The following is an 11,848-nucleotide window of genomic DNA, read 5'->3' as shown; positions in this document are numbered from 1 at the left end:
AGAAAACATGTTCTGTTGTCCTTCTCCGCCCCAGTCCTCTTAGCTGAAAAAACCCAAAGACTTTCCAAAGGCTACTTACATTGTGTCGAAAGCACGGGGCTAAGAGGAATAAGGATATTTTATAGAGCTATCTAGAGATATTGCTGTCCTTTTCAAGATTTTGTGTATGAACAGGGCATGGTTCTTGCAAGGCAAAGGGCCCTGTGTTAAGCAGTCCAGCGATGTCCTGGCCAACTCCCAGTCTATCAAGGGGAGAAACGGGAAAGGTAGATAAATCCGGATTTTTCACACCACCTTTCAGATGCTCTTTTTCTCGCTGACACATGTTCTCAAATGACAGTTCTGCAGAGAATAATTTTTTACAAAGAAACAAGAAAGAGATGGACTATCTATACACCAAACTGTTGTGAAATCATTGGGAATTAATGTACAGGGTGAGATGGGCAGTATGTTTAAAAATAGTCTTTGTCCACCACAATACAGAAGGGAAAAACAAAAAAAAAAGGAAGGCGAAAAAAATTGACTGTTCCCGCCAGTGTGCTGTTTTAGACTTTGTATTGTGAACTTCCACAAGGTGCAAGGAGTCAGTGTTGAATCTCTTTCTTCTTTGAATCTGTTTCACCACCACTTACTCCAAGAGGCTTTTGCCTGGTTGCCTTAAAGCAGCATCATGAATATGGGAGATAAGAGTCCACAAAAACATGATGGGCACCTCATTGTGAAAGAGAGCAGTGCAGAATAAAGGAAAAAAGTCTGAAGAAAGGAGCTTGGGAAGAATGAAGAAAGAACCCTGAAGACCATCAGGCAGTGTGTGTACATGCAGGGCATATCACACGGCTGCCGTCTGTTTGATGCTATGGAAGCTGATTCGTGTTGGAGAAGTGGGGATAGACATGGCACGTGCCACACGCGCTCGGAGGGAGTGATGGTCTTGCCAGCGGTGCCATCTTTTCCTGGCAGCAGAACGGACCTGGTGAAAAAAAAAGGAAAGAACATGAACACTTAGAATACTCAGGTGTCCTCTGTAAAGGGACACTAAACAGCCTGAGACAAATGATGATATGTGTCAAGCCAGCGAAACATGCAGGGCTTGATTCAGGTGCCTAAACATGGGCATCTAGTTCACTTGATATTCTCCTGGGTAAGGCACTCTGGGAAAAGCATGGGTTTCACATATCTCATGTCTCATATCTGATGTCTTAAATACCCCAGAGTATTAGGCAATAAATGCCTAAGTTTATGCGACTGAACCAAGCTGTCAAGATGGATGCACCTGATGGAGGTCTTAGAGAGACCTATCACAGGGCCTGTAGCTGCTTCCCGTGTATATGAAGGGGAACCACAGATCATCTAACTGAACACTGGTGTCTACAACACAGACACACCTGACCCAACCCCTGTGAGCATCTTGTATAGGCAGTGGAGAGCTACTCTACAGTCAACAGAAGGTCATCTTCAAGGAGATGCTTACAAATAGGCCAGATGAACTTTGGCCTTGAACAAATAGACCTTGAACTTTACATATTTTTGTTGCATGAACCAAAGAGAGAGCCCCGAAGCTCTATCTCAAATATAACGTATATAAGCAAGGGAAAGACAGGTGATAGGAACACTAGCCTCAAACACAATCGGAGGCAAATATTGAGATACTCTTAACATAGACTTCAGTAAATTCCTGCCAAATCATTGCCATTGAAGACTCAAAGTCAGAAGTTGAAATGAAACATTTAGACCAATTTCTGGATATTCTTGTTGCTTCCCACTGTAGAGATGAGTGCAATTCAGGCCCCTAACCTAGGCAACTAGGTAATCCTACAAAACCACGTGAGATGAATCTGGGTCCAATGACTTCTAGACTTCTGACTTCTTGGACAGTCAATGGGTAGTTGTACTCACAACACTTGGAAAGGATGTTGACATTCTGCTGCCAACCTGAAATCCAGTCAACTTTGAAGAAAGAGCATTTCTACATAGAACCTCTATATCAAACCAGGGCCTCCTTTGCCAAAAACATATTTGTTTAGAACATGAGGTTATAAAAAATATAAAATAAACAATACACCTCAGCTACTGACCCATAGTTCTCTTCCTGACCAAGAACAGAACCAGTCAGTATGGTCAAATTCATCTCCTTCTAAAGCAGATCTCCAAAGTAGGCCAGATACTGTGGTCAGATGAAAAATACCTCTTTCCTTTTATTAGTTATAAAGTGATTCTAGACAATTAGCTCTGCTTCAGATGTCTGGATTATAAATTTAGCTAAATTTAGACAATATTGATATCTTACCCTGAATGTTTTTCAATTTTTAATGTACTTCACTGCATCCGTCAAAAGTAAGGGAGTGCTCTTATCCCCACTTTACCACTGGCAGGCTAAAGCTTGGGTATTAATAACAGTGATGATGTAGAGTAGACCTCAGCATGGATCAGCTACCATGGCAACTCTACAAGGCCTGGGATGAGCCTGCACAGCCTGTGTGAAACCCATGCTGACACAGCTTCTCAGCTATCAGCACCTAAGTTAGATCTAACCCATCCTGGGTGTATCTATAATCACCACTGGGATTGCAGGGAAGATGGTGTTTGCCCAAAGGTGCACAGACACTGTTTTTCTCCATTTCCTTTAAAACTTGGGGCCTGTCTTCAGGTACAGTGTGAATACTACTCAAAACATGAGGAACACACACTTCCCAATGCCACGTCAGACCAGCTCCAACATGCTGCCTAACAGGTGCTCAAATGAGCTGATGAGCTCTAGTAGCAGAGGCATTTCCCACCCAAACCACACATTGTCAGCATTAGGTGTCCTAGATGAACAGGAATGATGGCCTGACAGTTAAAACATACCAAAGTTCATAACGAGGATGTAGGGAGAAACTGCACTCCTCTCAGATGGTTTCAATCCTCCCATTTCTTGGTGGGTCTTCAGGGAATTAGACCCATATTCTCTAGCACTATTACTTATAAACTCTGTACTGTTGTGATCTGGCACCTAACAATCGCTTCTCATCACCAGCTTTGTCCATGAAATGCACGTCATTTCAGGTTTGTGAGTATCAACTTGGAAAACAGTTTTGCAGTTGTCCTCTTTGGTGCCTTGGCAGGGGAATCCTGAAGCTGGAAATCTGTCTTCTTCCCTTCTAGAAGGTGCAGATTGGGCAAAACAGACCTGAGGATCTCTTTCTTTGGTTGTTTTCTTGACTGTGGGTGACCCGTGCTTCTTGATCTGACACTTAAGACAAGTAGTTGCAGATGTTTATAGTAAGGTGAGAAGAGTGCCACACTGGCTTGCTTTTGATTTTGAATCAATGATTTGTTGCAATGTAAAATAATGGGTTTTACACTTAATAGGTGGGTCAGACCCTAGAAAAATAAAGGCTATGAGGGGATAGGACTGTTTGCATGGAAAAGGGGAAGAGTGAACATCCAATGAAAGAAGGATTAAAGTTAAAAGACAGCACTGCTGGGAGGAGCATGATCATCACAAATGAATTTGCAATGAGAATGAGAATAATGTGGTTAAACAACAGGGCATTTTGGGGGGGGGGTTAGGAAATCCAGGGGATTTCTGGAAGAGCAGTAGGTACAAAACACCTACACTAGTTTCAAGCTGGGGTTTGGTCAGTTTACAAAAGGAGTTAAATGAGATAGTTATATGAGATAGCCAGAGTCAGGATGGGCTGACTCAGCTGTATGCCACTACAGTAGAAGCCAGCCTGGACTGCTGACTTTCACTGTCTCATCAAACTGATCTCATTGTTTCACTGCACCCTTCTGTTAAAACATGAGAAACAGTGGAAAGAAGATGTGTCATGGTGTTGCCCTTTCCTGGATGCCCACTGTTTGCAAACCTATCATGGTTCTACCTGCAGTGGCCAAGGGATACTTATTTCTGATTCTGGATTTAAGGGTGTATATAAATATACACCCAAAGGCAAATACATGTGTACGTACAAGGGGGGGATGCATCTCATCTGAAAGCTTGATACCTAGTCTTGGACAATTATTTATGCTTTCAATAGACAATGGAGAAAGTGAGACGATCCGCCTAAAAGGTGACTTAGATATGTAGAAGGAGTAAGTCCTTGCTCCATCTTGCTCCTCTGAGTACAAAACCAGCTTAGCTAAATGTTGGGCACCTAAGGCAAATGGTGTAAGTAACATGTAAAGTGTCGGAGGGGTAACCGTTGTCAAGGGAAATTGTCCTGTGAAGAACATCTGCAGAGGGATGTTGCCTCTCGAATGTTCATTTCTCCCCAGATGTTACCAAATGCTGAGATATTATTAGAAAAAGTTTCTCCCCTTTCTGATGGAGTGAAGTTCACCCTTGTACAGGGAGCCTGTGATCCACTGAAGCCCTTCAAAGAGGTGAATTTCTTCATGTCTGGTGCAAAAGCAGAGAATAAATCTCTGTGTACAGCACAGTCTTGCCAAAGACATTAATAACAGACTGGCAGCCCTGTGAGCTCATGTATCCCAGGCATTTCTACAGCAGCATTTCACTGGGTCGTGGAAAGGGGGAGTCACCTGGTGGGATTTTTGTGTTTCTGAGCAACTTGTGCGAACAGGTACTTACTCAGACAGTGAAGCCAGATTAGATTTATCATTTGTGCTTCAAACCAATCAAGTCAAAAAGAGTGACCTGGAGATAAAGACGTGAGTCTAAACAAGCAGCTGTCCGAATGGCCTTTATTATATGGTTTGCTTACAAGCTTTGAGAGAAGAATAAAAGTAGTAACAAAAGTACTGTCGTCTTGTACAGCTGGAGCTATTCCTAATGGACTGGGCACATGGAAATAGACTCTGCACTTACAGCGGGGAGTGCAAAGCATTTCTTAATGACTGAATAATTCACTGCAGTTAGGGTGTGATCAGAGCGCAAGCAGAAAAGGTTAAGCTCAAATTTATCTCTTACAATCGAACTCCGAAACAAAATGCTAGCTTAACTTTAGGTCAGAAAAGAAAAAAGAAATCCAGCTTTGACTGCTGTAATAATATGTTAAAAAAGACACCAAAAAAGCTGTTACACAGCAGAAAAGTAATAGAAAAAGATAAAGCAAAATAGCAACTTCAAACCTGGTTGTTAATCTCCATGACAGCAACTACCTCTATCCGTTAAGCATTTGTAGAGTCAGTACCATGTCCTAGAGTCAGCATTAGCACAACTATGACCTTAAATTAACAGCACTTGCCTGTAATAGCCCAGAGGTGGGCACAGACTATCATCAGTGGCTAAAGCTCCACAAAGGGGCTTGGCAATACAAATTATCAGCTTCGCCTCTATGTAACTTTAGTTGCTTGAGACGACAAAGTTACCCATGCTAATGAGCAGAGAGTTCTCTGTGTTGACCCTTGGTCTCTTTTTCTTGCAAACAGATACTCTCTCAGAATTACACTTTTCAGCTCTTTGGACTTTGTGTACTGTGAATAATCACAGTTGTGAGCATGTGGTCAAATCAGATTTACTAACATATTTGTGCCTACAGAGTGTGGGCACTGCTCTCAGCAGGATTGCTTTAGAACAGCCAAGAGAAAGAATTCAGGTGATGGGATGGAGAGAAGTCAGCGGGTGAGTTTTTCTTTCCTGATTGGATCACGTAACTGAGGAGTTCTCAAACTTTCAGATCACATCTGAAAATCACTAAAAAACACATCTCTTCATAAAAAATGTTAAAAACCTCTTTTTCTCCCCTTCGGAAGAACAACAAAAAGAATGAAAGTGATGGAGAGAAGGATGGAAACATGCGGAGAAGGTTTGCTTTTGATAAAATAGACATCAATTTGCATTGCTATTACTTATGCCAGGCAGTGGCTGCTGGCTAATTTCTTGCATCTATCAATTAGAAATGAGCCGAAGAAAGAGCCTTTAGCGACATTAAAAATCAATTTTTGGAAGACATGTTATGTCTTATTAGTAGAGAGGAAGAAAGCCTGATCCAACGAAGTTGGTGAGGGGTCTGGAGAACAAATCTTATGAGGAGTGGCTGAGGGAACTGGGGGTGTTCAGTCTGGAGAAGAGGAGGCTGAGGGGAGACCTCATCGCTCTCCACAACTACCTGAAAGGGGGTTGTGGTGAGGTGGGTGTTGATCTCTTCTCCCAAGTAACTAGTGATAGGAAGAGAGGAAATGGCCTCAAGTTGTGCCAGGGGAGGTTTAGATTGGATATTAGGAAAAATTTCTTTACAGAGTGGTCAAGCATCGGAACAGGTTGCCCAGGGAGGCGGTGGAGTCACCATCATGGGAAGTGTTCCAAAAACGTGTGGATGTGGCACTTTGGGACATGGTTTAAGGGGCATGGTGGTGTTGGGTTAACAGTTGGACTTGATGGTCTTGAAGGTCTTTTCCAACCTTAATGATTCTGTGATTCTGTGATTTACACAGTGCTTAGAACAAAGTGGCCCAGTAACTTGGGTCTTCTTGACAAAAAGTATACTAAAATATAATAGTAGTAATGTAGGTAAAAAGGAAGGATCTCATAAGAAGGGTAGGATTAAATGAGCTGTCATGGTAAACAGAAGCTGGAATTAAGCCTACTGGGACACTGCCATACTCTGTCCCCAGAGAACGTCTCTCCCATGAAAGCGTTAACAAGTGAGGGGCAGAGGGACAATAAGTACCCTCTGAGTATAGAATAATCACTGTGTTCAGTAGTCTGTGACTGCATAACCCTAATTAAATTCTTGCTTTGTTCACATGCAACTTTTAACTCCTAGAAAACCTGATCCAAAGGCAAATGAAATAAATTAAAGAGTTTTATATAGATCTCAATGGCCTTTGAAACAAACTGATTCTTGGTCTATGAAAATAGGTTTCAGTGATGAATTCAAGTTCCACCTACACTTAAGCACCTTTGTACCATTTTTCAGATCCTTGTGCTGCAGTTGGAGGTAACTGGAGAATAACTTTGGACTGTAAGTATCTTTGGTTATGAATGGCAGTGCAAATTGTGGAAAAGTTGATGAAGATTTATTCAATTTTATTGTAAGCTACAGATAAGCAAGAGGGACTTCCAAGCAATGAACAGACAAGCAAAAGGAAACTGGCTGTGCAGACTTCAAATTTCAAGACAAAGGCCTCCCTGTGTCTGACTCTGTAGTGTAATCCATTTCCATGAAGTTTCTGAAGCCCTGGCCTCTCTCTGTATCCAGCAGAAACATAGGAAAGGCCATAAGGTATTGGCAACAGTTCATGAAGAAGAGACAACTAAAACAGGTCAGATGAATTCTACCCTCATTTGTGTGAAACGTTGCCTATAAAGGGAGTTGAGGGTGATCAACTCAACTGCATATGTGTATGTATTAGATGTCTAATGTTAAGGGGATAAATCCCATCTGTTACATAATAGAACTTAAACTAAAGTAAGGTAATACCTTACACGATACCTTGAAAGTTTTCCGGAGGGTTGGGATGTCCCTCAGGGGAGGAGGATCAGTAAATGCTTGATTTAATAGTAAATGCTATGAAGAAGCCTATGGGCCAAGCCTTTCCAGATCCTTGGAAGATCAAGTGCAGTCCTGAATGGAAGCAAAGTAGCAGAACGGCCTGAGCACAGAGGCCACTGGACTGACAAAGCTGGGGATCTGCAGATGAGGAACGCTCATCTGCTAATGCTCTCAGAGAGACAGGAGTGAGTCTTTGTCTATTTTTTGCAAGTAAAGTATATTACTGAGCAACTATATCCATGTCCTGCAGCCACCTCTCACCCCGTTGGTATGGCTTTACAAGGCTCCTAGTAGAGCCAACCTCTTGGGCCAAAGATGGCCACGTTATCATTCGACAAAAAACTGAACCAAACATCTCTATAAAGATTCCATTATCAGTATTTAATCCTCCTAAAGCAGGGAAGGGATGTAGTCAAAACAATCTGCAAGGCTCAAAGGAAACATGGCAATAAATCCTGTAATCTTACAATAAAGCTCAGGGGAAACTGTTTTGTTTTTTTTTTCCCCAAATAGTTTACATCACACTGCTATTTTATGTAATATTGTTAAGTTTCTCTTTCTCCCTAAAAAAATTAGCCTGCTTAACTGGTCTGTAATTCATTTTTTTGCTAGAGTCTTTGGCAGCTGTTCCATACAACCCAATAACAGGTTTGGAGCACCTGCCAGCCTGGGATGTTAAAGTTTTATTTCTAAGATCACAATGGTGCAATTTTGTCATCATGTGTAACTGTTTGAGAAGCTAGAAGAGTTCTGACTAGTTATAAGGAATTGCCACACATTTTGGGGTGGAAGCAACTGCTTCTTTTGGGCCACCCTTCTTTCGGGCCACAAAGGACCAGAACTAACCACTAGAGAAGGAGGCCATGAACGCAATCAGCCCACCCCAAGCCTCTGTGATTTTGCTGTGGAGTGCTCTGGAGGCACACTCACAACAGCAGTGGTGTAGTGAAAAGAAAGACGAGGTGGGGAAGGACCCTCAGACCAGTTGCTGCCTTTCAGCAAGCCTGAACTTCTCCTCATTTTTCTCTCTCTGGCAGAACCCCAGTCTGAAGGGTCACTGGAGTTACAGCAATGAAGGCGATTTTCTACCAGAACACATCTGGGTGTGGGAGAAGAGTACCGAGAAGAGACTGCAGTCCTGTAACGAACTGCTGCCTGGTGGTCCCAAGGGGAAGGTTTAATCCCTTCAGCTGACTCTATATTGACCAAGCATCCCCAAGGGCATTTAGGAGTAGCACTCGTACTCATACTGTTGGACTCCTTTGCTCAGAAAGCAATCATTGTGGGAGATGGAATTAAACTTTAGCCCTCTAGTCCACCCCCATATTCATATTTATTCAGTGATTTGAAGGAACGCCTAATGCACGTCCTTTGGGCTCAGAATGATTAATGTGAAGTCTGCTTCGATTGATGGGCAGGTGGATGACTAACCATTTAGGTGGTGATTCATAGCTGGCAATTATAATGAATAGCCTCTGAAGACGATCAGATCAAAGTAAGCCACTTTGAGCTTAATAGATTTTGAGAGACAGATGGTGCCTGGGTAAAGGGTCAACACAAAAACAATTGAACATATTTATCCTTGCTTTGCACCTTGTTGTGAGAATAATTTACAATGCCATCTAACGAAGTAACCTGTTCTATTCCTCTCTGCTTATTATCTAAGTCAGCTAATTGCTTTCCACTTTAAATGTTAGTTCATAGTTGATTATCAATATAGACCAGATGATAATACCAGAATTTGAAGCCTGTTTGAACTGAGAATTCATACTTTACAGCATGATTTCAGACAGAGACCTTGCTAGTTATGTATCCCTTCAGGACATGGTTAGAAATCAAGGACAGCCACCTTATTATGGACATAGGATTCATGAATTATAGAATAATTAAGGTTGGAAGGGCCCTCTGAAGGCCTCTGGTCCAATGCCATGATCAAAGCAAGCCCAGCATAGAAATTATATCTAGTTTTGAAAATATGTCAGGGCCTTACCCAGTCATTTTAAATACATCCAAGGGCAGAGATCTCAAAACACCTCCGGGCCTCTCTTTTGGTGCTTAAACACCCTCACTACGATTTTTTTCCCACCACATTTAATTAGTATTTTCCTGTTTCCTTCATTCAGTTTGGTAGTGGAGACTGCTCTTCTCTATCTAGCTCTTCACCAAGCACTATCACTTTAGAAATTCGGGTCATTCTCACACACCATCACCTTCATTCAAGCACTCTGTTATGGTACAGCTGTGTTTTTATGTCCCGTTATGGTGGGTAAAGTTTTGAAGGATCACAGAACTCTCTGAGGGATCAGCACTGACGGTTATTGGAAACGACATGAAGCACCAAATAACAAGGATAAGTGTTCTCTGGAGCAGGGATCCTTCCCCCATTATCCCCCTGTTTCCATCATGCCTTTGTTGAGGTAGCAGGAGTCTATCAGTGAAGTTCTCATTCCTCTGGAGGTTTACCAGTGGCTGCCTGGAAATACTTAATTTCCTTCTCTGGGGGATGCTGCAGCATCTGAAATCTGACCTCCTCCCCTCCAGACTCCAACAAAGAGCAGCCATAAGATCAAAGCTAACACAAACATACTGAAAGATGTATTTGGAAGATGAAACACTATAAATGTGCTCTTTCCCTCTCTGAAACACTTTAGCTTCTCTCAGGAGGAAAACATTACTAGCAAGGAGGTCTGGCTGAGCAGGTAGATACCACACTAGAAAGGGAACCGGAGGGAAGTTCCATCTTGGAGGGAAGTTCCATCTTCCTTTAAAGATGCTTTATCTGGAATCAGCCAAAGAGAGAACAGAAATGCTGGGAATGCTGTACCCGTCTGCCTGTGAGCAGAAGGTATATACCAAAGAACTGAAAGAAGACCCTGGGGACAAAACTTTGAAGAAGCCCTAACCGAGCTGTGAGCCTACAGATCAACAGAGAGTGATTATAGTGCTAGTAAGTGTCACTGCTGCCTTCTGTTGTCTTCCCTTGACGCTCTCCTACGAAAACACAAAGGTGACAACTGTCTTCGTTGGCCTAATAACAGTGAGTCTCTTTTGGTACTGAAAGTATACGGAATATTTTTTCTGGGTTCCATATCATGCAAACAATTCCAAGGCTACTCTACACAAGCCTAAAGATTGAGCCTTTTTTCAGTTTCAGGTCTGGCTGTGACCTGGGTAGGATTCTGACATTTTTATCCAACTTTCAGTTCTAAAGATCATTGTCAGAAAAATCAGAGGTACTATGTGAGATGAATCCCACACCAGTCACCCTTTTGAAAGACAGGCTGTAATTAATCACATGCAATCAAGGTCAGTTACTGGATTGAATTCATCAGCTTGTCCTACAGAGACTGAAGAGATTATTTAATGTACAAATTTTATATCCTCATGCATGCTTACATACAGATTAAATAGCATGAAAGCATATCCCTGATTATACATTATTATCTTGTTTTAAGAAACTGATCTAGCTAGGATAAATTTAATCAACTAAAAAAACCTCAACTTTTTTTAGTGAAGTGCAATAAAAGTTGTCCAACAGGAGTTTTGTGGAAATGCATTCTCTTTGGCACAGCGTCATGCCATTGTATCTATCCTTGTTCCAAAAACCTCCATCTTAAATATATTTTTTTTAAATCAAATGTTATGTGAAATTAAATTTAGTCTTGCGACTCGTGAATTGATAGAAAAATTTTTAAGGAGCATCTTGATTTTTTCAGTCATTAAAAAAGTTCACAACCTACATTAGTTCTATTTAAGTGGCATTTAACGTAAATGCATACATATTTTTCATTATGCCATTTTTCAAAACATCTTAAATTCTCAGAAACCTCTCATCCTTAATTTTCTTGGAAGCCCAGAGATGCTCTTTACCACTCAGATTAAATGAAATTTGCATATTTTTACCCTCTAGTGCTAGTAGATTGTCTCTGTGTCCAAAAAATACAACTTTTTTCCATAAAGTCTCTAGACAAATCAATACGAGTCAAGGGCCGACGGAATCTCATGCCCACCCATGGCACACACAGTTTGTTCAAAACAGCTTCAGAACTTTTCAGAAGCAATAAAACATAAAAACCTGTCAACTTGATATCTAAACTGCTTCTTCTCCTTAGAGAAATTCCAGTTTGCTGGAATAACTTGTGTATAATGTATTGACTTGGAAAGGATCATATCTCCAGTAGAGGGGCCCGAATGATACACACTCTCTCAAGACCTGGCCCGTTGGTTTAATTCTAAATGCAGCCAGCAAAGCTAGTCCAAGATCTGTGTGAGACATTGTGTGTTGTGGAAATGAGGGAAAGGGAGATGTTTGTATTCCCAGGTCAAACGCCCGCTCCAAAGCATGAGGAAATAAACTCGTCCCATTTGAAATTCTTTGCATGGACTGCAATTTAATGCACTTTGTC

At 41.6% G+C, this 11,848-nt stretch overlaps 1 protein-coding gene across 1 annotated transcript in view; it reads right to left on the bottom strand.

Annotated features, from left to right (window-relative positions):
* Positions 1 to 525: 525 nt before the first annotated feature.
* The window catches only part of LOC104618267 (corticotropin-releasing factor receptor 2), a gene marked incomplete at its 5' end in the record, with an annotated part of 33,987 nt that continues 22,664 nt past the window's right edge, over positions 526 to 11,848 (bottom strand). The window contains one exon of the mRNA XM_010283813.1: positions 526 to 970. Coding sequence (XP_010282115.1) covers positions 830 to 970 — 141 coding nt within the window. The remainder of the gene's footprint in view (positions 971 to 11,848) is intronic.

This window comes from Phaethon lepturus, unplaced genomic scaffold (genome assembly GCF_000687285.1).
Source record: "Phaethon lepturus isolate BGI_N335 unplaced genomic scaffold, ASM68728v1 scaffold34663, whole genome shotgun sequence".
In the NCBI taxonomy this organism is placed as follows: Eukaryota; Metazoa; Chordata; class Aves; order Phaethontiformes; family Phaethontidae; genus Phaethon; species Phaethon lepturus.
This window is presented reverse-complemented; position numbering and strand designations above follow the sequence as displayed.